Below are 25586 nucleotides of genomic sequence, written 5' to 3' on the forward strand. Positions count from 1 at the left end.
TAGCTGGCGAAGCCCTGTCTGCTGTGAGAGCCTGTCTCTTCTGCTGGAGAGCCTATCTCTTCTGCTGTGAGGACATGTCTCTTCTGCTGTGAGAACCTGTCTCTTCTGCTGTGAGAACCTGTCTCTTCTGCTGTGAGAACCTGTCTCTTCTGCTGTGAGAACCTGTCTCTTCTGCTGTGAGAACCTGTCTCTTCTGCTGTAGAGCCTGTCTCTTCTGCTGTGAGAACCTGTCTGTCTCTTCTGCTGTGAGAACCTGTCTCTTCTGCTGCCGTGTCTTCTTTTTCGTCGTTTTTTGTTGGAAAGCACCAGCCCAGAGGCTCCTAACCTCTCACCATTTCCCTCCTCCTCAAGACGTCTGTCCACAGATATGGTTGAGGACATTTTTGCCTGGTCCATCTAAGAACAACTACCTGCTACAGAGGTCACAGCTTTAGAAGTTTGCTGCAATATTTCAGTATTTCATTTGGTTCTCGGTAGTGATATTTTATTTGTATTCTAATAAATAAAGCTTGCCCGAAGATCAGAATGCAAAGCTAAGCCACTAGAGGCCAGGGAGTGGTGGCACACACCTTCAATCCCAGGACTCAGGAGACAGAGGCTAAGGGGTCTCTGTGAGTTCAAGGCTACCCTGGGCTACCCAAGATGATCCAGAAAGAGATCCAGGTGGTAGTGGCTTGCACCTTTAATCCCAGCACTAGGGAGGTGGAGACAGGAGCCATATAGCTGGGTGGAGAGGGGAATATAAAGGGGAAGATACAAGAACTCAGAGTGTGGAGTCTGAGGATTCATGGAGACAGTATCTCACCCTTTCATTCTGCAGATCTGGTCTCTCTAGTGGCTGGCTGCTTTTCTTTTCTTTTCTTTTTTTGGTTTTTTGAGACAGGGTTTCTCTGTAGCTTTGGTGCCTGTCCCTGAACTAGCTCTAGTAGACCAGGCTGGCCTCGAACTCACAGAGATCCGCCTGCCTCTCTGCCTCCCGAGTGCTGAGATTAAAGGCGTGCGCCACCACCGCCCAGCCTGCTTTGCTTTTCTGATCTTCAGCTTGAACCCCAATATCTGTCTCTGGGTTTTTATTATTTATGCTACAGTTCTCCCAACTTCCCATGATGTGAGAAAGCAAGCTGTATATGTCAATTTCACAAATGAGAAAATTAAAGTTCATAAGAAACCCTTCTGAACCTCGCTGAGTCATAAAACTCAGGAATAGATGCATTTATGGATGTAGTAGTATGTGCCTATAATTCCAGTTCTCGAGGCTGAGGAAGAGGAATTAGGACATAGCAAGTCCAAAGCGAGATCCTGTCTCAAAAAAACAAGACAAGGGGGCTGGAGAGATGGCTCAGTGGATAAGAGTTTTTGTTGCTCTTGCTGAGGACCTGGGCATCTGTAACTCTAGTTCCAGGGATCTGATGCCCTCTCTGGCCTCCAAGGACATCAGGTGAGCATGTGGTACAGAGGCATCCATGCAGGCAAAACACTCATAAAATAAATAAATCTTCAAAACAAAACAAAATCCTGAACAAATGAAAAACCAGAAAAGAGCCGGGCGGTGGTGGCACACGCCTTTAATCCCAGTACTCGGGAGGCAAAGGCAGGCGGATCGCTGTGAGTTCGAGGCCAGCCTGGTCTACAAGAGCTAGTGCCAGGACAGGAACCAAAAAGCTATGAAGAAACCCTGTCTCGAAGAAAGAAAAAAAAAAAACCAGAAAAGAGACAAGGGCTGGAGAAATGGCTTGGTTCTTAAAGTGCTTGTTGTGTAAGCATGAGGACCCAAGTACGATTCCCTAGAACCCACACAAAAGGCCAGAAGTGGAGCTCACCTGTAGCCCTAGCACTGGGAGGGCAGAGCCAGGAGGACCCTGGGTGCTTGCTGCCCGGATGGTCTAGCAGAATCTGGGGATCTGACCTTTCTCTATGTTCCCTTGTCTTCTAGAAGATGATCTCTTAGAAGATGGTGGAATTCTCAATATTTCAGTATTTAATGACACGTGTTTGAAGTTGAACAGGCGTTCTACGAAAGATGGATCGGAACAAATGTATCAAGTAAGGTGAACCCTTATTCTTACCTGTTATAGAATTTGTCGTTCAAAAACTTGAGTGACTTATTCCCACACTGGGAAAATCGGGTGGTTTATTCCGACCCTGGGAAAACTGAGTGATTTATTCCCACACTGGGTATGCATCATTCTTTCCCCAAGCATCTCTTTTGCTCTTAATCCCTGAGCTTTAAATCTTTATTAAACACATCTTTTCCCTGAACTGTGACTTTTCTTTGCAGCCCATGTTTTTGGGTGTGTGCTAGCATCAAGTCTATATTAAAATATCTTTAATAAAAACACAACTCTGCTTACAAAAAATGTGGGCTATCTCCAATGGATGGTTCAGAATATTTTTTCCCCCCGAGACAGGGTTTCTCTGTGTATCTCTGACTGTCCTGGAGCTCACTCTGTGGACCAGGCTGGTCTTGAACTCACAGAGATCCGCCTGTCTCTGCCTCCTGAGCACTGGTCCAGACTATTTAAAGACTCTTTCTGGGAGGACTGTCTGCCCTGTTTGTGGTGTCCGTTTCTAGAGGTTAGTGCATGTTAGATGGCCACGAGGAGGAGCTGAGTTGAAAGAAGGTGCTGTGTAGTTGGTGATTTTCTATCATTCTCCTGCCTGCGATTTCACACTTATGTTTTAATGCATTTACTGTTTACATCTTAATTTGCTCTCAAGTCCACACATTGGGCATTCATTTCTAAGACGCTCACTGTGTGGCCGCTGGCTTTCATGTGACTTTAGTGTAGTTTTCTTTTACACCCAAACTCAAATCATAAGCAAATTTAGGAAGGATCCGAATTTACTTTGGTGTCATGTTTAGTGCCTAGCAACTCTGGCACCATGTAGTAAAGTTAAAATTAATTATTCATTCCACAAATATTTAGCAAGAGGATGTCATATAGTATGACCTGGAAGTTTCAATTTAAGCAAATAGGAATGTGCAAATAAATAGACAACTGTAATTTGGTACAATGAATCTTTGATAAAAATTCTTTGACAAAAATAATGGAATGGGACTCCGTGTGTGAGTGTGTGTGTGTGTTTCACACGTGCATGTTCCCAGGTATAATTTTTTAAAATAATTTACATTTTATTTTCACGTGTATGCTTTGTCTGCATGTATGTAGATGCACTGTGTATGTGCCTGGGAGTGTTGGATCCCCTGGGACTGGAGTTCCACATGGTTGTGAGCCACCATATGGGTGCTGGGAATCGAACCCAGGTCCTCTAAAAGAACCAGGGCTTGTAACTGCTGAGCCATCTTATCCTGTCAAGGTGTAATTTTTTAAGAAGCCAAAACTATGTTGTATCATAGGAAATGAGCAGGAATTAGCTGAAGCAAGGGTGAAGAAGGGCATTGTGGGTACATAGACAGCTCAGTGGATGACATCAGAAGCAAAGAGGAGTAGGTAGGAAGAGGGAGGGCGAAGATCCAGTAGTAACTGGCTGGAGTCCTACCTGCTTTGCTGTGAATCTGAATGCCCGTGCGGAGCCACTGGAGGGAAGCCTGTAAGTGAGTATTTACGTTTCTGTGTTGGAAAGAGCCCTGGGGCTAGAGATATACATATTCAAGGACCCAAATAGTTTATTTATTCTAAGATTAAAATTGTTTTTCATATTAGTGTTGAAAGTCTTATTATAGCTAGCCGGAGACTTTGGGTTAAGAAGGCAAGTGATTCTAGGGGCTGGGGAAATGGCTCAGTTGGTAAAATCCTTGCTGCCCAAGCGTGAGTGTGGACCTCTCATCACCTAAAGAGTAAGTACAGGTGTGTGCAGTCAGGAGGATGGATCCCTTTGGCTGCTGGCCAGCTAGGGTAGCTGAATCTGTGGGCTCGAGGGTCAGTGTAAGACTCTGTCTCAAAAAGTAAGGTACAGAATGATAAAGGAAGACATCCAACCTTGGGTATCCACATGCGGTTATACACACACACACACACACACACACCCTACACTAAAATGATTGAAGAATAAAATTGAAAAAGAAACTAAACTTTTAATGTGTCAAAGATCAATTTATGTAATACATGAAAGATAAATAAATCCACTGGGGGAAAGTGAATATTCGAAAGCTGTCTGCATAAGAAAACATACATTTTGTTCACATCTTATATGAATGTATTACTTGTATTAGAGAGTGGTCCAGAAGAACAGGGCACCGCGAGATCTTGTGAGCAGCTCTGCGGGTGAAGTTGTCTAGACCCTGGAGCATGGCTGTGGCTGGCTGGAATGGAGTAGAGGGCATTCATAGCGCTGAGCTCAAGGAACTCTGAGGCTAATTTTTGATAGTTTATCTCCAAGGATACCGAGAGAAGGACCCGAGAGAACTGGAGGACTTGGCCAAGAGATGAATCTTATGAGCTAATTATCACCATCTCAGATGACCTGTGAGGAAGGCTGAGTGAACGTAATATGGAAGGAAGGGAGGTGGTAGAGTCAGTGACGTGAGCTTCAACTGAATGATTAAACTCACAGTACCCACCAAACAAAGCCTACTAGTTGCTGATATTTGATCCTGTTTTTCTGGGATCGTCACTAAAATGTTTCCCTTGTGGTCCACTGTTACTTGAGCGGCATGATTCAGACAGCAATATGTGTGATGCCTCCACGGTCATCAGCTTTTCCCAAGCTCTAATGGGAAGGAAGAGGCAAGGGAAATGGCATTGTTCTGTCACTGTAAAAGCATAGCCTGGGGAAGTTCTCATAGTGCTTACATACCTGCACAAAGGGGCTTGTCTGTGGATTCCTGTGGTGAGAAAAGTGGAAAGGATTTTGTCCGGTAGCTTCAATACAGTGTCTTTCACTTGAGTGGGCATCAAGGGATCACTTTAGAATAGCCTGCCATCTTATTCATCTGAGATACGTTTATTCCTAACGGTCATTGGGTAGGCAGTTTAATCATAGACCTATGCCTACTGGACAGGATAGGTACAGTAGGAGAGGTTGTCCTCAGTTTAGCTTGCTGGTGTCTTAAAGATAATTCTAAGATCCTCCGAAGGAAGGACTTGTAGTCTAAGAGCTCCGCAAGCCAGCAGGAAGCTAATGCAACCCTCGCTTTCCATCTTGTGACAGGTGGAAGTTCTGGGTCAGAGGTGGTATCTGGAGAGCTCTTATCATGCAACTTTCTTTAACTTCACAACAAGAGACCAAGCTCCGGAAGTGTGTTTAGAGCTGTACCCAGCCACTGATTACACAATAAACATCACCCTCCTGCGACCCACCGAGCCACACTCGGCACAAATAAGCCTAACAACTGCACTAACAGGTAGGCACGGACGGATGCCTTCTGTGTTGTACCCTCTGAGAGTTGAATGGTACAATGTGGGGAGCATGAAGGGCAGGGCCAAGAGCCCCGAGTTCTAGTTCTGACCAACTGCGGGCTTTACTTTGGTTCAGGATGCTCAAATCTTGCCATTCGGTTCCTTTGGGTAGTGTTTTGGCTTCTAGAGGGACCAGGCAAGGAGATGCTGCTTCAAGTGGGGGAGGGAGGGATTCCAGGCAACCTTAGTGTGAGAATTCTGGAAGCCTCTGTCTGTCTCTCATCTCAAGTTGAAAATGGTTCTGGCTCTGAGGATATCAATAGAGACAATTAGAAATATCTTCATGGAGACAGAAATCTCCCCACTTTGTTGGGCACTGGCAGAATCAAGAGGGCTCACAGTTGGGTCATTGTAGGGGCAGGGACACATTTAAACAATAGGTTGCTATGGTCCATTTTCAATATGAGGTAAGCTAGAGTGCATTGGAGTTCCCAGAAGCATTTGGTCCTTCCCTCTCCTAGCTGGAGGCTAAAGTCTGTTTGTCTCAGGCCTCTAAGAGTTAGATGAGTTCCCTGTGACTGAGCCCAAGATCTGGAAAGAAGAGAGGGGCAGCATCAAGCCCATATTGTTCACTGGGCGAGACTTTGTGTCCTAGGTCTAAGAGACCTAGTTTGAAGGGGATACAAGTTCCAGACTATAGGAGAAGAGGACAGAAATTTCTCAAGGACCTTAAAAAACACTGTCATGGGCCGGATCAGTGATTTGGCCTTTTTTTAAAAAAAAAATTTATTTTATTTTATTTTGCCTTTTTTGAGAATGATATATTAAAATCTGCTTCACGTTCACTAGCCTCTTAGATTTTTTTTATTAACTTATTTCCAACAACCTGACTCAGAGTAGCAGTCTGATGACACCCAGGCTCCTCTGAAACTCTTCCTTTGTGGACTTCCCTGGAAGCCACATAGAGGCTAGCAGCGTTAACCAGTCAGCTCTTGGCACTAGACACAGGGTCTTTCCCTTTCCATCCCTCCTTCCCCTTTCTTCTTTTCCTAGAGAACCCATCCACGCAGGACTTTGTACAAGCCAGGCAAGTGTTCTGCTCCTGAGCCACACCGTCAGGCACCTCTCACCATTGCTTTAATCCTTTGGGTTTAGTAATTATATTTTGGGACATCTAGGGAAAGAGGCTGCCCCTTTGAAGGAAGCAGCAGAATGAAGGGCCTATCCCTGTCTTCTCAGAACCTCTCTGTTTCTGGTTCCCTTTCATTGCTGGTGGGGTAGGGCCTTGGTACTCAGGAGACTGCAGTTTTCGAGACATGAGCACACTCACGGGTCATCTCAGGAGCTGACAAGGAGAGCCATTAAGGCACGGGTTCATAGGCTCTGTCCCTAGAGTTCCAAGTCAGTAGGTACAGGTCTGCACCCTGAGTCCAATTCCTAGCAAACTCTGCCCCGCTGATTCTGCCAGTTCACGTCTTAGGTAGTATTGTTGTAGCCACGTGCAACTTAGCTACTTCTGGGCAATTACAAGGTCCATGCAGGCAGAGACAAAAGGACGGGGAAGAAGGAAGGGAGGACTAACTAAAATAATTCTATATGTTTGTGTCCAAGAAGCTAGCGTGCTAAAATTGGCCTGATCATATGCTTTTCCTGATGGTCAAATACCACTTCCTCTGTTTCCGCATCCCTGAGACCCCGCCACTGTGCCGCTGAGACAGCAACCATCTTTGGCTGTGTCCAGTATTCACATTTTGCGGTGAGAAACCAAGTCTCAATCTTTCTTTCCACATGGGATTGCGCAGGATTAATAGACAAAGTATCATTTTCATTGTTGTGACCAATTCCCAGGATGACCCTCAACACAGATTCTATCCTGAAGTTCCATTAGAGGAAAAGGTTTAGGTATAATGGGCTTATCTGACCCGTCTTGGGCTGAACACCAGAGGAATGGCAGTGGGCAGATAACCTATCACCCACTTCTTGGAGGCTGGGGTGACATGAAATACCACAGTCTGCATCTTGTTTGCTCAGTGACCTGTAACCCACAGGAACTCTGTGCAATAGGAAGTCTGACCCGAGGAACGGTAGCTTCCTGTTAATCAGGCCGGGTGTTTACTGTGCCTTGAGGCTGAAGGAGTGAGGAATTGTCTTTGCCCTTGTGGAACAAGTGTGGCCGGGACGTGGTCACCCTCAGCCTTCGTAAGCAATGGGACTGACCTTTGTGATGTTGAGCATTGGGGCTTGAGCACGGATATCCATGGTCAGCCCAGAGTCTGCATCAGGAAAGGAATTCTCATTACTTTCAGGTTCCTACAGGCCATGCCATGTATGTTTAAGAGCGCGCTGTCCTCTCACTCTTCGGCAGGGATGTATGTTCATGTTCATATGTGTTTACTTCTAGGATAAGCTTGGTAAAAATTTAGAAACATCGCGAGAGGTAGGAGCTGACATTCTTTCCAGGGAATGAAACTACAGAAGGGTAAAACTTTTTCATCGCACTGAGAAGTGGTTCATTTGATGCTCAGTCTTTTTGTTTATTTGAGTGGAGAGCCTGCAGATTTTTCTTTTGTCCTTAAAATGTAGTCATTGTATTTGGGTAAGTTTTGAGGTCATGTTGACTCAGCTTTCTTAGGTAGCTGGAGTATCATTTCAATATTTATATTCAAGTGTGTTTTGTTTTGTTTTTGTAAGATTTAAATACTGTTTTTAAATATTAATTCTGTCTCAGTGTTTTTTGGAGATCCTAGTTGTGCAGATCTTGCACCTTCATTTCAGCCCCTTCAGTGTTGATCTTTTATGCTAAAAAAACAAACAAACAAAAACAAAAGTTCATTTTAAGTCAGGCCTTTAATCCCAGCTCTTGGAGGCAGAGGCAGGCGGATCTCTGTGAGTTGGCTAGCCTGGTCTATGGAGCAAGTTCCAGGATTGCCAGGTTACATACTCAGACCCTGTCTTGAAAAGAAAAATGTCATTTTACTTTTACAATCTCTCTACTATCTTTTAAATTTTACTCAAATCTATTCTTTCACAGACATCAAGAAATTCAGCTTTTTCCCCCAGCGCCGCCCTGTCCCTCTCCTTCATGGATTTCCTGAGTTCACCGCTGCTTTGTTTCCTTCCTTCTTTGTGTCCATTTCTGTTCTTAGCTTTGGTTTCCTGACTGGAGATGTTGTATCCAAAGCCTCAAGTGATTATTTATTGTGTGCCCTTTTTCCTCATTTGTGTGTGTGTATGTGTGTTTTTAAATAGTTTGTCCAAACTGCAAGGTTTTGGCTATAAAACCTTGGTTTTTTTTGTTTGTTTGTTTGTTTTTTTGTTTTTGTTTTTGTTTTTTTTTAAAAAAACAGAATGTGAAAGTTTATTCTCTTGCAATGTAAAATAGCTAAAGTTTACTTAGATTGTTGGTGTCAAAATTTAACTTTCCCATTTTGCTTTCTTGTTATTGAAAACAGTTGCTACATTTAAATATATTTTATCATATTCTTTCCTTTACCAAAGGCCTTGCAGAATTCCTTCCATTCTTTTTTTTTTCATTTTTTCTTTTTTTAAATTGATTTTCATTGAGTTCTACATTCTTCCAGCCTACAAACCATAATCCCATAGAACTTAGACAACAATGAGGACACTAAGAGAGACTTACATAGATCTAATCTACATGGGAAGTAGAAAGTAGAAAAAGACAAGATCTCCTGAGTCAATTGGGAGCATGGGGACCTTGCAGGAGGGTTGAAGTGGGAAGGGGAGAGGCAGGGAGGGGAGTAAAACCTTGTTTTTGAACAGAGACCGTTCCTGTCTATAACCAGACTGCAATGGTGGCTAATGAGTTTAGCCAGGTTAAGAGCGCCCTCTTCAGTCCTGGGGAGAAGTGCAGTTGCTGTAGAGGTTTCTTTTGTGTTTTGTGCTTTGGTTGAGCGTGAATCATCTGGTCTAGTTTAGAGTTCTGCTACGTGAGATCTTGCACTAATGCTCCTGTTTCTTCCTCTCAACACTGAAACTCCAAGACCGCGTGCAGGGGCATCTTCCTTCTCCACCCTTTCTTCCTAGGAGCAGCTGCTTCCCAGCACCTTCCCGCGTCATATCCTTTCTCTGTGGCCCTGGTGACACGCTGGTCTCTCTTCTCATGTTTTCCCACTGCCAGTGGCGTTTCTCTTTCTGTGAAGGACTCTAGCTCCTTGCCTCCTGCCTCGTTCACACGGCGCTCTGCACAAACCACCTGTAGGAAGTTGAGTGAACCCGGCTGGAACATGGTGCTTATTGTTCCGGTTAAGTTTGTTGTGTCCTTCCTGCTTTCCAGTTAGAATGACGACTCTGTGTGTGTGTGTGTGTTTGGTGTGTGTGTGCTGCATGCATCTGTGTGTGCAGGGGAGTGTGTCCACTCACGTACGTGTGTGCACGGACCCGAGGTTGGTGTGAATGTCTTTGGTTGTCATTTTCAACCTTGTTTTTTGAGACAGGGGTTCTCACTGGAACTGGAGCTCACTGCTTCAGCCCCACCACTCCCCACTTCCCCTCACCCCCAGTCCTAGGCGTTATGGATGCAAGCTCTCGTTCCTGGTTTTTACATGGGTCCTGAGGATGTGAACCCAGGTCCTCATGCTTGCTCAGTAACACCTTACCCGCCTAGCCATGTTCCCAGCCCCAACATATTGCTTTTTATGTTGTTTTCTCTGTTCCTCCTTTGACCTGAAGAACTTTGGTCTATAATGCATTTTTATTTATTTATTTATTTATTTATTTATTTTGTTTGTTTGTTTGTTTGTTTGTTTGTTTTTCAAGACATGGTTTCTCTGTAGCTTTGGTCTATAATGCATTTTATTTATTTATTTATTTTGTTTGTTTGTTTGTTTATTTGTTTTTCAAGACATGGTTTCTCTGTAGCTTTGGTGCCTGTCCCGGAACTAGCTCTTGTAGAACAGGCTGGCCTCGAACTCACAGAGATCCGCCTGCCTCTGCCTCCCGGTGCTGGGATTAAAGGAGTGCACCACCACCGCCCGGCTCTATAATGCGTTTTTAAGCACTGACTTTCCATGTCAGTTCAATTTTTTTTAACTATCTTGAACCCCTCCTTCTTTTCTGTGGTTCATATATTGCCTCATCACCTAAGTTTTTTCTTTCTGAATTCTCATGATTGATTTCAGGTGGTTTGACAACATTCCCCTGGAACCAGGCTGTCTAAATTCAAATATCAGATCTGCCAAATGCTATATATTTGGATAAGTTAACCTGCGTGTGTCTTAGTTATCTCAGCTGGAACTACGGGAGTGATGTCCTTACATTGTGGGTTTATGACGAGCACTTGCATGGGTTAATTCGTGTGGAAAATCAGTCTCTAGGTGACAAACCGCGTCTGTAAAACGTTAAGCACTACTTAATTTTTCCTAATGACATTTGTTATACGCCCCTTGGTGGTTTTGTTACACTTATGTAACGAGAGACTCCTCTCCTAAGTAAACTTAAGAGTGTGTATTAATTTCTGTTGCTGTTGCCATGAGAAGACTCAGACAAAAGTGGTTTAAAAAAGGAAGGGTTCATTCAGGCTCCAGTTGAAGGGTATAGTTCGTCATGGCGGGGAAACCGAGGCAGCAGAGGCTTGGAGCAGCTGGCCACACGGCACCACAGTCTGGCAGCTGAGAGTGGTAAATGCGCGGCACTGCCATTCAGTCCACATTCTCCATTTTACACGGCACAGAGGCCCCACACATCGAGCGGTCCTGCCCATCGTTGAGAATGGATGTCACCTACCAGCTAACCTAATCAACAATCTCTCACAGGCATACCCTGTAGCCAGGTCAGTCCCCCGGGCCCGTCTCTAAGGCAGTTCCTGTCAGGCTGACAATGAACACGAGCCAGCACCAGGCAGAAACCGAGTCTTGCAGCACTTCTATTCCACCGGGCTAACGCCAGCTGCTTGGCGGTCTCCTTAGTGTTGACGGCTTCATTTAAGTGTCCGAGGTAATTGTGCCTGCCAGTCTCGTCCTCACTGCGAGTGCAGAGATGACAAAGAGCCCCGCCCCGCACCAACCCCAGAGCTCCCGGTTTAATGAGGACCATTGACAAGGCTCAGCAATCCAGTGTATAGAGTGCTGTTTCTAGGTTTGTGCGGCTGCCGAACAGAGGAAGGGATGCCCCAGTTCCCCAGACTCGCTCTTCCACAGCGTGAAAGAAAGAAGCCAGAGGTCCTAAGTCTGTTGGCCTGAGAGCCAGGTCTTCGTTTCTGTGAGACAGTCTTGCAGGTCTGGTTTTTCAGCCCCATTATTCTAGATTAGATGACCCAGTGGGTGGGGAAAGGGAGAATGAAGGGGTGGCCAGGGACCGGAGGTTTGTAGGAGCGAGAGTGCGCGTACACAGCCTTTCTAGTAGCAGACAGTGAAGGGGCATTTTTTATGCTATTTCTTAATGTTTTTGTGCTTGCAATATTCTTATAGGTGAGCCGGGCGGTGGTGACGCACGCCTTTAATCCCAGCACTTGGGAGGCAGAGGCAGGCGGATCTCTGTGAGTTCGAGACCAGCCTGGTCTACAAGAGCTAGTTCCAGGACAGGCTCCAAAACCACAGAGAAACCCTGTCTCGAAAAACAAAAAAAAAAAAACAAAAAACAAAACAAAACAAAAAAAATATTCTTATAGGTGTATTTTCTCACCAGCTCAGGTATTTTCAGCTCATTCTTTTTGAGAGGATAAAATCCCATGGTAGGAAGGTGTGCTGGTTTATGAACGTGCATATTATTGAAGGATATTGAATTTCCCCCTTCAGAAAACACTTCTATTAATATGTACATGTGTAGTATCGCCTTACTGATTTTAAGAACTTCATTTTGACGTCTACGAACTCTTAGAGCTACCTTACAGCCAACAGTCTGTCTGCCGGGGCCTTCCTTGCCCGTGTGTCCCTCAGATTGGCCCTAACTCAGTGTCATCAGCTGTTTACAGTGTCATTTGCTGTATTTAGTTACAGACATTAGTGATGTTTGTGCCTTGTGTTTCATTGCTATTTTAGAAAATTTTCACAGTGGTTTGACCCAGAGACAAAGCATGCTGCATGTAGAAAACCATAGAAACAAAACATACTACATATAGAAAACCATAGGAACAACAGTAAGGTGTGACATCAGGTGTCAGCATCAGAATGGCTGTCAGCAGCTCACATTGGAAAAGAGGGAGCGCACTAAAGAAAGACTGGACTAGGGATGTAACTCTGTCATAGAGTGATTGCATGCGCCGCAGAAGACCCCCTGGGTCCCATCCTCAGGTGCACGGGTGCGCATGCACATACATACACACACACATGTACACACGCATGCATGCATGCACATACACACAGGAAAAAAGGAAGAAAGGAGGAAGGAAGGAAGGAAGGAAGGAAGGAAGGAAGGAAGGAAGGAAGGAAGGAAGAGCCCCTCACTAACACTCTAGGTAGTAGATATAATGACATCACGTGAGCCGAGGAGATGGCGATGGCTCAGGGGGTGAGAGTGCTTGGTGTGTGCTGGCTGGTTTTATGTCAACTTGACACAAGCTGGAGTCATCCGAGAAGAGGGAGCCTCAACAAGATGGGGCTATAGGCAGGCCTGTAGAGTATTTTCTTAATTAGTGATTGATGGTGGAGGGCCCAGCCCATTGTGGGTGGGGCCTCTCCTGGGCAGGTGGTCTCTGTTCTATAAGAAAGCAGGCCAAAGAAGCCATGGGGACCAAGCCAATAAGCGTCACCCTCCATGGCCTCTTCATCAGCTTTGGCTCCAGATTCCTGCCGCATTTTGAGTTCCTGTCCTGACTTCCTTTGATGATCTGGAAGTGTAAGACAAATAAACCCTTTCTCTCCTATATTAATCAGAGTTCTCTAGAGTAGCAAAACTTATAGAATGAATATATGTGTGTGTATTTACGTGTGTGAGTGTGTGTGTATTTATTAGAATCACTTAAAGTCTATGGTTCAACAAATCCAACAATGGCAGGCCATGAGTTCCCAAGAAGCTGGCCCTAATGCCAGTGAAGGAACGGACTTGCTAGCAAGGCAAGAGCAATCAGGCAAAGAGCAAAGGCTTCCTTCTTCCATGTCCTTACACAGGCTTCCTGCAGAAGGCGTGGCCCAGATTAAAGCTGTGTTTTCCTGCCTCAAGACCCTAATTAAAGACTTGTGTCTTCCTGCCTTAAGATCCAGATCAAAGATGTGGTCTTCTTGCCTCCAAGGTTCAGACTAGAAGTGGATTCACCCACTTCAAACCAAGCAAAATGTCTCTCAGGGATGTGCCCTCCATTTCTTGATTGTCGTTCATTCCAGATGTAGTCCCGTTGACAACCAAGAATAGCCATCACGGCCCCCAGCTTGCTTTTCGTTAAGGTGTTTCACGGCAGCAATCGAAGCCCTAATTAGGACGCTGTGTGCTAAGCTGCTTTTCTGTTCTTGTTATAAGACACCAAGGCAGTTTATGGGAGGAAGGATTAACTTGGGCTTCTAGATCCAGAGGGATAAGAGCCTGTCACGTGGGAGGCACAGCAGTAAGCCCCAGGCTTGGTGCCTGGAGCAAGAGACTAAGAGCTCGTGTCTTCAAAAGCAAGCTGGAAGCAGAGAGAGCGAGCTAGAGTGGACATGACGCTGCTGTACCACCAAAACCTTTCCGAATAGCATCACCGACAGGGAGCCGAATGGGAGATAGTCTCATTCAAACAGCCACACGGTGCAAGCATGAGGACCAGCGTTCAAGTCTGCAGAACCTGAGGGATCAGCCAGCATACTCATGTGTATGCCCATAACCATAGCACTGTGGGGGCTGGGGCCAGGCCAGGAGGATCTCTGGGGCTTGTTGACTGCTGGCACAGGTATGGGTTCAGTGAGAGACGCTTTATCAGGGCAATATGGTGGAAACTGATAAGGCAAGATCCCTGCGGTCCTCCTCTGGTGTCCGCACACATGGGGCCTCTCATCCCCACCCACTGCAGACACTGGTGCTACAATTAGAAATCGAGAAGTCTTAGACAGAAAACATGAATATATTTGAGAATATTTCATCAAATTCTGTTACATTTTTGTTTATAACATGATAAAAAAATAGTGTTTACTTGGATCCGAAAAGCTTTTTCAGGCAGCATAATTTGATAAGATAAGAAAACACTAATGATTGTTCATCGGGTAGAAGTTTTTCTTTTTTAATAATATACAAGATCCTGGTGTCTCATAAAAGAATGTTAACTTATATTGATGAGCTCCGGCTGATCTTTGCATATGGAGGCAGGCCCCACATCTCCGGAAAACTGAGTCTCAGGAGTGGGGCTTCCATGTCACGGTTCTCATAAATCTCAAAAATCACAGAGATTGTGTCTGTTCCACGCAGACTAATAGTAAATGAAATCTTGCTAGGAAACCATTTTCACTAGCATCATACATGACCACTCTTAGTGTTTGAGAGTCCAGGAAATAGCAACTGCTTTCTTCTGGGGCTAGGGACTGAACCCAGCACCTTGCATACGGCCAGGCAGCTGCTCTCTGGTGCTGAGCTACACTCCAACCCTTTACTTTATCTTAATTTGGGACTTTGCTGTTGTTTAAAGGCCCGTGAGACTTCCTTGGGTTAAAGGTTTGTTAGACTTCCCCTGGGAGTCGCTTGTTCTGTTTTCTCCTATCTGGGCACCATTACTGGTTTTTAATACTCTAGCAATCAGGCTGATTAGTTACTTTTATGTGTCCATGATCAAACACCTGTACTGAACGACTTATGGGAGGAAAGGGTTCCGAAGTTTCTGTTCCTCCTGGCGGAGAGGGCATGGCAGAGCAGTGTCCACTGTGGTGGGCGTTGTGGCTGCAGCTGTTCCCATGGATGCGGCTAGAGCTGAGCAGAGAGCAGGTGGAAGGTAGGGCCAGGCTACAGTTCACACCGATTGTGGCTGCTTCAGCCAGCCGGTTTCTGTTTGGTTGGTTGGTTGGTTTTCTTTTTTCGAGGCAGGGTTTCTGTGTAACAGCTCTGCTTCCCTGGCACTCTCTTTGTAGACCAGCTGACCTCAAACTCACAGAGATCCTCCTGCCTCTGACTCCTGAGTGCTGGGATTTAAGGACTATACCTCCATGCCCAGCCAGCCATCCAGTTTTTAAGAGCTTGGTGGCACCCAGTATCACCAGCAGTTGGGGAGTTACTGATCAGAGCGGGAACCTGTGGCAGTTATTTCAGACTCAAACTTTTGGACCGCCATTTATTTTTTCAACCCCACTCCCCACCATTGTTTGATCTTTCAAACTTGGGTATTATATCTTTTTCCACACAGAAAAGTTAACTTTCTTTAGTCAGTTTTTTAAAAAATTAATGTTTAGGTGCTGGAGAGATAGCTCAGTGCTTAAGAATACTTGGCTAGTGTTTCAGAAGACCCAGGTTTGGTTCCCAGCACCCATATGGCAGCTCACAACCATCGTAACTCCAGTCCTAGAGGATCCAACACTCTCTTCTGGTCTGCCACAGACACCAGGCACTTACATGGTGCACAAACCTGCTTGCAGGCAGCAATATACATACAATAAAAAAAAAATTTAAATTAGGGGTTTTTTTTTTGTTTTCTTGGTATGTCTTTCCTACCTAGGGTTATAGGACTATTCTTTTTCTATATTTTATAGTATATTTTAAATTTTTGCTCAAGTTGACAACTTTTTTTTCTAATTGTATCAAGGTAGAAAACAAATATTGCTTATCCACTGATTTGACGTACTGTTTTCTCGTCTATAAAGTCTTGAGTGGATAGGCCTAGTTATTGATTCTGCTTTTCCCATTGATCAGTTTGTTTTGTTCATTTACTAACAATAAAATATTTAATTACCCCAACATTCTGATTATGGCCAATCTCACTCCCAGAGGGGCAAAACCTCTCCCAAAACTGCAAAGATTGCTTTTGAAAGGGGGGAGGGTACCTTTTTTAAAGTATGAAGCATAGAAAAAACAGTATATAGAATATACCTATGGTTTGAGATTTTTATAGGGGATGAGGTAAGTGAACTAGGAAAAAAGATCAAGATCTCTGAAACCCCGTGGTTTAAAATGGCACAGAGTGACCGTCATGTAGTAGTGGAGGTCAGACACCTGAGACCACGTTGGACTCCAGTCTGCTGGACTGCAGCCAATATGAAGGCAGGCCCGAGTGCCTTTAAGGATCCAAGAGGAGACCCCATCTCCTTGCTCTCAGCTTCCCAGTTTGCTTTCCTGCCTCAGCTTGTGGTCCCACCTCCCATCAGTTTGCTCCTTTCTTGCAGTGTTTTGTCGCCCACAGGGTTTCCCTGTGTAGTCTGTGCTGCTCTGCCTCGGCCGTCAAGTGCCAGGATGCCGAGCGTGTGCCGCCATCCCCCTCCTCTCGGTCCTCCTCTTCCTCCTCCTTTTCATCTTCCCCCTTTTCCCCTTTTCCTTCCTTCCCTCCTGTGTGGCGTATGGTGTGCATGTGTGTATGTGTGTGTGCGTGTGTGTGTGCATGTGTATATGTGTGTGTGTGCATGTGTATATGCGTGTATGTGTGCGTACCTGTGCATGCTATGCATGTGGAGGTCAGGGGTCAACATCAAGTGTCTTCCTCAGCCACTCTCCACCTTAGTTTTTGACATGGAGCCTCTCACTGAACCAGGAGCTCACTAATTCAGCTGACCTGGCTGAATGAGCCACAGGGATCCGCCCATCTCCTCCCCAGCCAAGCAGTGATGCGCTCACCTGGCTTTCTCTATGGGCGCCGACACTTCATTGACAGAGCCACTTTCCACCCGTCCTCCCGCCCCCAGCTTCCATCGCCTTTCCTTAAACTAATCCTGCTTTATAAGATCCTTGTTATTCCTCTGAGCCTGTCTGGATAATCCAGGCCAATCTCCCTGTCCCACCAGGCCTTGCTGCTTTGTAGGTCACAGGGCCAGGATATCACATCTGAGATCACGCTCTTCCTTGTGCACAGAAAGGAAAGGACTTGCTTTCGTGTTTCATCTGTCTGGTTGTGTTTTTGCCAAGATCCAGCGACTTTTGTCTGGCTTTCCTGTTGTCCTCAGGCAGTTTGCTGTGCTCTTCCTTCTCTGAAGTTTTACTGGCGCTCATGTCCCTTTCCCGCTTTCATTTTGGCATTTGCCCCTCATTGTCTTCTTGCTTCTTGTCTAGAATGTCCTGACTAATACCAAATAATAGCCCCAAGACCAGACATCCTTGTATTGTTGGTAATTTCACAAGAAACTGCCTAATTATTTTGCCACTGAGCGTGGTAAATTCTAATAAACATGATTAAGCTAAGGGGCTTCTGAGAAGTTGAGTCCTTGTAAACCAGGATTTTAAGTCAGGAATATATTTAAATGTAGTTGCCATTATGAATATAAAAGTAACCGCGTAGTCTCTTTTATCCTACTAATGGCTTTTCCAGTAATGAGTGTGGATTCTGAGAATCCATTTTTCCTGGGCATGATGTTTTGTTTTGTGAACTGTGTGTGTTGGACCCTTAAAGACACCCGGGCTTGCCTACATATTGGCTGCAGTCCAACAGACTGGAGTCTAACGGAGTTGACTACGTGACAGTCAACCTGTGAGCTGATATGTTCGTACAATTTTACTCAAAAATAAAAAACAACTGGGTATGCTGATATGCACCTTTAATCTCAGCACTTAGAAGGCAGAGGCAGGTGGATCTCTTTGAGTTCCAGCCTAGCCCGGTCTACATAGTGAAACCCTATCTAAAAAAGTTAAATTAAAATTTTATATGTGTGAGTGTTTTGCACCTGTGTGTATGTATGTGTGCCATGTGTGTGCCTGGTGCGCATGGAGGTCAGAAGAGGGTATTGGATCTCCTGGGACAGGAATTACAGGTGTCTGTGAGCTGCCCTGTGGAGGCTGGGAACTGAACCCAGGTCCTCTGCAGGAGCAGCAAATGCCCTTAACGGCTGAGCCATCTCTCCAGCCCCTGTTGGCTACTTTGTTCTTCTGTGTGTATATTAGGAAGGGAGTTTGGCATAGACTGTTGAGTGTTTACTTTGCCATCTCCTGGACAACTTAGACATCGTGAATCATCTGGTTACCTGAGTGAACTAGAAAACATTCTACTTTGTGTGTGAGCTTGAACTGGTGGGATAGTATTGTTCATGCTGGCGCTTTTGGCTGGGCCTGTAGCTCAGTAGTAGGTCCTGGCTTGAACCCTAGTACCACAAAAACAAAACGAAACAAGCAATAGCATTAGTAATAGCACTAAGTAGTATTTGCAGTTTGAAGTGTCCAGAGACCTAGGCCTGTCTCCTGGGTCACTACTCCTGCTCGCTACCACCATCTTTCCCTTACCCGGAAGTGGGGTTCTGTCCCTCAGATTCGAGGGACTTCTTTCCCTGCTGTCTTGGCAGCGTCTGAAGTGAGGCTGTGACTTGTCGAGCATGTTTTCTCTTTGTAAACGTGCTTAGCCCACCTAGGAGGGTCAGTAACATCTACCAACTCAGCTTCACTCATAGGAACCTGTCAGGTTGGAGGTTTGCCCAGGATAGTCCTGCTTCCCATGGGACTTCCCTTCCAGGTGCTTGGGAGTTGTCTTTCAGCCTTAGTCACTGCAGGGTTCCTATGAATCTGCCTAGCGTTTCAGCTGCGTTCTGTCCAGTCTCGGGGGGCATCGTGGCAGTCACCTCTGATACCAGGTTTGCGGTAAGGAAGGTGGTCTGGTAGCTGTGCGTCTGGACCAAATCGTATGAGGCCGTGCGTTAGAGTTTAGATCGATGAGCACGAAAATCAGCAGATTTTGAGAACATGATGTGAACATGCAAGTCAGGGGAAACCCACCTGATCACAAAGGCCGGCTGCTTGAGGCAGCAATTTTCACTTCCTCAGAGAGAGATTCTCTTACTGAGATGCTCCCTTTAGTTCAGAATTCAAACTGATGCCCCATTTATCCCAGTGATTTCTGAAGCCCATGGCAACAAGTTCTAACTTAAATTTAGTAAACCAAGGTTAACAGTGACTAGTCTAAACCTAGTAAACCAAGGTTGACAGTGACTAGCCTAAACCTAGTAAACCAAGGTTGACAGTGACTAGTCTAAACCTAACTAGTAAACCAAGGTTGACAATGACTAGTATAAGCCTAGTAAACCAGTTGATAGTGACTAGTCTAAACCAAGGTTGACAGTGTCTAACCTATATATTTTAAGATGGATGCTCTGGCTAGGTATTTTTTTGTTCTTAGATCCTCCCCAGGACCCCTTAACTTAAACACGGACACGATGTTCTTTGAAAGCTTCTGCCCTGACTTCTGAATCAAAACCCTGCTGAACCGTCCTATGTAAATGCTTTTCCCGGGATATTTCAAGGAAGAGTTGCTGATTTTGTTTTCCATGCAGTGTAAATCCAGTTCTTTCCTCCGCAGCCAAACAAACCGTCACTGACGTTTCAGTATATAACGAGACCTGCCTGAGATGGAGAAGCCTGAAGACAGCCAATGTAGAAGAGCTGTATTTAGTAAGTTTCTAAAATTTGCCTTGCTTGCAGATGTGCACTGTGTGGAAGGTTTAGAACCTATCTAGGGCTGGAGAGACGGCTCAACTGCTCTTTCAGAGAACCCAAGCTCAATTCTCAGCTCCCTCATGGCAGCTCCTAATCATCTATAACTCCATTTCCAGAAAATTCACTACCTCTTTCTGACCTCTGTGGGCACCAGGCATGCAAACATACATATGCATGTATGTAGGTAAAACACTCACACATATAAAATAAAATGAATACATTAAAAAAATTAATCTACAAGACTAAAAAAAATGTGTTTGTATCTGCCGTTGGCAGAAGGTATATCATGGGGACTGAATGAGAAACAGTGAAGAGACACTCCCACTGCTTGTCTGCAGAGGGACTCCTTGGGAGTGGTAAGAAGGCACAGACATTTCTTGAGTTGTGTGTCTTGGTGCAGAATTGATGCTCAGGCAGAGTGTCTGGTAGGAGTCTGGTTATCTGTGGTCACGCTGGTGTCTCTGCGGAGCCCAGGGTCTATGTGCATTGCTCAGACAGTTAAAGGGAACCTGGGAAGCTAGATGATTCCTGAATGAAAGGCGGTCATGGGAAGAAAAGCTCAGCCTCAGCTACTGGATGCCACCAAAAGGAATCAGGTTGTGCCTGGTTAGCTTCCTGATTTTCTCTCTAGGGAAATGTTCTTTGGCTGTGCTTCTGTGGCCTTGCCAGCAGGCTTCCGTGCTGTGTGTGCAAGGATAGAAATAGAAAGGAACAAGATGCCCGTGGAGGGGCCTCTGAGCTTTGCCCGTTTATTTTTGAGACAGTTTTACTATGTGTCCTAGGCTGGCCTTTCTAGACCAGCGCTGTACAAGAGTGTTACCTGCTCTTGCAGAAGCCCCACACCCAAAGCTCACACCTGCCTGTGATTCCCACCCCAGGGGGTTCAGTGCCTCTTTTGGCCTCTGTGGACACCTGCACAGAAGCATACCCACTCCCCCCACACACAAATAAAATATAAATAAATCTAGCCTCTTGAGGACTGCAATTACAACTATCAACCAGAATGATCAGTTGTGTACACTTTTACTATAAAATATATGTATGGTCCTCATGGTGTTATAATCACTATCTGTACAAATATGTATAGTGTTGAGAATTTACTCTTAGCTTATTGTTGCGTTTACTTCTTGGAAAAGCTCTATGGGGCGGGGGAGAAGAGGGTGGGGAGAGAACTCCTGGAAAAAGCGTAGGTCTCAAGGCATTCAGAACCTTCAAACCAGTGTTCCGCCCTGTGACGGTTTTATCTTTCAGTTCCACATTTGGGGCCAGAGATGGTATCAGAAGGCATTTGTTCTGGAAATAGTCTTTAACATCACCAGTCGCAGCCAGGCCCCTGAGATCTGCCTGGACCTGCATCCGGGTACCAACTACAATGTCAGCCTTCAGGCTCTGTCTTCAGCACTTCCTGTGGTCATCTACTTGACAACCCAGATAGCAGGTAACTCTTGAACAACAGCATTTGGATTAATGAAGTTACCACAGAGCTGTAGGTAGCCCACATACTACTGTTGCTTTCTGTCGTGATCAACGAAGCTTGAGGAGAAGCGAGGAAAGATGTGGGATTGGAGGAGGGTACGAAGAGGCAGACAGCTGTGCCTATACTCTTTCATTATCTGAAACAAAATGTCAAGTAAATTTAGATAGTATAAACCTGTCAGTTAAATCCCTTCTGGGTGTTGAAATAGTTAAAGCATTTCAGCCAGGCATGGTGCTTCATACCTATGTCATAGCATTTGGGAGGTAGAGACAAGAGGGTCAGGAGTTCACAGCAAGTTTGAGGTCAGCCTGGGCCAAACCCCTAAATAAACCAAGCAGCAGCAGCAACAACAATAACAACCAACAAGTCTAAAACATTTCATACCTACAAAGATTTCTTGTTACTGTTCTCTAGTAACACACTAAACTAGCGTTCCAGTGGTAGTGAAATGGCCTGGTGGTCAAACTGCTCTTTGTATAAGCACTGGGGGGCCTGGCACTCACATAAAAAGTCAGACATGTAACTCAGCGCTGGGGTCTGAGATACCAAGACTTACTGAATAGAGGAGCTCCAGGCTTAGTGGGAAACTGTGTCTCAAAAAATAAGGTGATGGTTCTGCTGTAACTGCCCCTAAGCCCGAGACTGGAATTTTTCCCTGGAGCTCACATGGTGGAGGACAGAACCCATCCCTCTAGTTGTCTTTTGACTCACACACATGTGCGCACACACTCACACAGTGGACGTATCAATAGACTTCTGGCACAACTGCCTTAGGGGTAGCTTAGCCAGGAACATACTAGGCAGTCTATATCCCCAGTAAATTGCCTTCTGCTAACTTATCCCTGGTGTCTACAAGTCTTTGAGCCCTGACCTCCAGCCCAAATGTAGCTTCTTGCTTTTTGCCTCAGCGAGGAATTAAAAATGCTGAGTGGAGATGCATTTATCCACACCTCCCATTCCTGCCTTGCTCCCTATATAGTGCCTTCCGTTGTGTTCCTGTTCCTGTCCACAGACGCTACCCCTCGAGTGTGTGCTGGATCCTGTCCCTTTTTCCCAACTTCTGTCCAGTGCAGAATTATTCCCAATGCCACCAAGGCCATTGCAACAACTTGTCTAACAATGAGCCCATGCCACCCCCAGCTACATTGCCTTCTTCAGCCTTCCATCATACTTCCTGTATAGCCCAGGCTGGCTTCAACCACGTGATCCTCCTGCCTCAGTCTTCCAGGTGTTAGGGTTACAGGCATGTGAACCATGGCTTGTGTGGCTGTTTCTTCCTGCTTTCACTCATGGCTGTCACTCTCCACCGCAAACTGTGACCTTAGCTTTCGCCCTACTTTTAAAAGGATCACTCAGCAGCTATGGTGCCTTCTAGAGAGTAAGAACGTGGCTGTGCCTGCTCACAGGTCTCCCGCGAGTTCTAAAGCTAGACTAGAATCCAATTTTTTTTTTTTTTTTTTTTATCACAGAGCTTGTACTCCAACCCTGGACCACCTCCTTTAACCTGACTCATCTCCTTCCTCAACAGGCACTAACTCACCTTCTTGCTTTTTCTTAAATGGGTTAGAACTGTCCCTGCTCCAGGTTTTTCCATCTGCTGTTAAGTCTTTCCTGCATGGTCTCTCTGAGATTTCTCATGAGCACTCCGGTGTGATTGGTCCTACCCTGTCTCACTCTGCTCTCTTTTGCTACAGCTGACCACGGATTGGGTGGTTTACGTAGAACAATTTCATTCAGCCCATTGTTTGGAGGTTGGAAAAGTGTGGGCTGGAGGACAGCATCTGGTCAGAGGTAGTGGGGTCCTTCATGCTGGACCATGACCTGGCAGAGGTATCACATGGTGAGGTGGAGAAAGTATAACCAGACTACTGGGTTTTCCTCAGACCATCTCTCCAGATAACCCATGAATCCACAAATGGATGAGCCCACCACAAGGACAAGGCCCTCAAGACTCCGTCACCTCCCCAAAGTTCCACTTTTCAAATACTGCTAATGTATGGTGTTGACTTCAGGCGTATGATATCTGGGGATCATATTTAAACCATAGCATCCTTGGAGAGGCTTCACCTGACCATCTTTTCAAAACCGTCCTCCTCACTCTCTACCCTATCACTTTCCTTTAAAGACTTTTTAACATGTTTATGGGTGTTTTGTTTGCGTGTATATCTGCACCCCAGAAGAGGCCATTGGGTCCCATGGGACTACAGTTATAGGTGATTGTGAACTGCCGTGTGGGTATGGGAAATTGAACTCAGGACCTCTAGAAGAGCAGCCAGTGCTCCTAACCCCTGAGCCATCTCTCCAGCTCCTACCCTATTACTTTCTCTCACTCACCCTCCTTGGTTTTTAGATCTTAAAAATTGTTTTTTTTTAATCTCTCTCCCCTTCTAAAAAGGAGGTTTTGAAAGCAAAGGTTCCTCCCCTTTATTCATTTCTATCTTGAATTCCTCAACAAATGCTAACGACACGTAGCACAATAAATCCATATTTGTCAAATAATGGCGGGGGTAATTGGTGCTGAGGAGTCAGATCTTATATCAAGAGAAATTCGGAGTATCTTGAGCCAGAGACAAGTGATGCTCAATTGAGAGTTTATAGAGCAGAGTAACTCCCATCTCCTAGTCTCTGGTCCTTGTCAGACTTGTGTGGGTTTTACCGCTTTAAGAATATTTCAGTTATACCTCGTGGTTTTTGTTCTCTGTGTGTGTCGCAGGAGGGGGCTGGCCATGGATTATATGTACATCAGAGGACAACTTGCAATAGGTATTTGTCTTTATGTCTTTTTACCTAGTTTTGAGACTACACGTCACACTAGTGTCCTGTGTCTGTGCTCATGGCCACCAGGGGACACTGTTGAGCTGTTCAAGTTCACTGGGGCAGTGCAGTCAGTTGAAGTGTACTGAGATCATGGCTATTATATGAACTTACTTTAGAATTGGCAGGCTTTGGGGTTTTTTTTCTTTAGTTTTTGTTTTTTTTCTTAGCATGAAAATTCAAATTGGCAAGTGTTTATTAAAGAGTTGAGAGCGGGGAAAAAACCCCTTTCATCCCATAAAATTGAGAGAAAAGAGACTCCGATAATGCTGGTAATGAAAAGACACTCCAGATGTGTGTGGCACTGTTTCAGCAAAGCCAGGAACTTTCACATGTTACCAGAAATGCCAGAGTAAGGATTTGAGTCTGGAAAACAGAGCGGATGTTTTCCCAGAAGAAAAGCGGATGGAATTTCTCTTCGGTGAGCCTCCCATCAAAAACTAAATCTTGCTGATGGGAACGGGATGAACACAAGAGCTTTAAATACAGTGCTGACCTCAGAGGAGATGAAGAGGAATGTAGAGGAGGCAGAGGAGGAGAGGCAGAGCGAGGGTGCTGGCTGGGGGTGGGAAGAGGAGATAAGGGAAGTTTCTGGCTCCTGGTGTGTGAACTAAGGCTGCCCACTGAACAGAATTCTTCAGAACAGGCCGGTTCCTGCCCGTCTTTAGGGCCGGGAAGAGAACAAACAAGCTTCCATCTTTGATGTAGACCCCAGAGAGGCAGAAGGAAGCGCCCTTGCATGTCATTTGGACTGTTCTTGTTGAGTCTAAAAGCTTATAAGCTAAATTTTCTTTTCATAGAGACAAGACAGGAAATGAGAGAAGGCTTAAAGTGGTGGTGGGGTGGATGCTTCGGAGGGGGTGGGGAAGGGAGAGAACAAAAGCAAGTGTCCTTGTGAATGGGATGACAGACTACAGTTGTTCCAGGTGACTTGTTGGAAGTCAGGCGTTTCTCATTTCTCGTGGAACCAAGGGAGCTGGAGGAGAAAAGGGAAAAGGGATGGAAGTTGGTTTCTATGTTTGACTTCAGTGCCAACGCTGTCAACTTGCGTGGGAAGTTTCCCGTCTCTGCTTGCCTTTGTAATAAGAAAGAGAAGGCACTTGTGCAGATGGGCGGGAAGGCAGCCAGGACTTCCCGCTCTCTCTGCCCTGCCTCTGGCACCCCTTTTCCATCACCGAGCGACACTGGGGGGTATCACGAAGGACTCATTCTCCTGAGTTGTTCTTCCACAGACTTCTGTTCCATTTGGAGTGACCACGAGCTATTAAAGGGTTCTGTACCTGGTGTCCCCATTGTCCCTAACTGGTACCAGAGTACCTCAGTGATCTTGGAAAGTCCCCCTGGTGTCGGCGGGGTTAAAGTTACATTAGAGGTCTGGGTAGGGCTTGGCTTTCGCTAGTCTCTTTTCCTTTCAAAGCCCTTGGTAAATCAAAGCTCTTTGATTCCTAGAGACATAGTCTGGGGTCGGGCCAGAAGCTCCCATGCTTCTGTAGCCCACGCACTTCTCCCAATTCCCTGAAATATCCCAG

The 25586-nt window shown here is 45.5% G+C and overlaps 1 protein-coding gene across 3 annotated transcripts in view; it reads left to right on the forward strand.

Moving 5' to 3' along the window:
- Nucleotides 1-25586, forward strand: part of Susd1 (sushi domain containing 1) — a 121353-nt gene that overhangs the window by 68932 nt on the left and 26835 nt on the right. For 2 of the 3 annotated variants that reach the window (XM_057790811.1, XM_057790812.1), the window contains exons 9-12: nucleotides 1934-2043; nucleotides 5113-5305; nucleotides 19630-19721; nucleotides 21018-21204. In XM_057790811.1, coding sequence (XP_057646794.1) covers nucleotides 1934-2043; nucleotides 5113-5305; nucleotides 19630-19721; nucleotides 21018-21204 — 582 coding nt within the window. The remainder of the gene's footprint in view (nucleotides 1-1933; nucleotides 2044-5112; nucleotides 5306-19629; nucleotides 19722-21017; nucleotides 21205-25586) is intronic. The other variant, XM_057790813.1, reaches the window with a different exon arrangement.

The sequence above is a fragment of the Chionomys nivalis genome, chromosome 16, assembly GCF_950005125.1.
Source record: "Chionomys nivalis chromosome 16, mChiNiv1.1, whole genome shotgun sequence".
NCBI lineage: Eukaryota > Metazoa > Chordata > Mammalia > Rodentia > Cricetidae > Chionomys > Chionomys nivalis.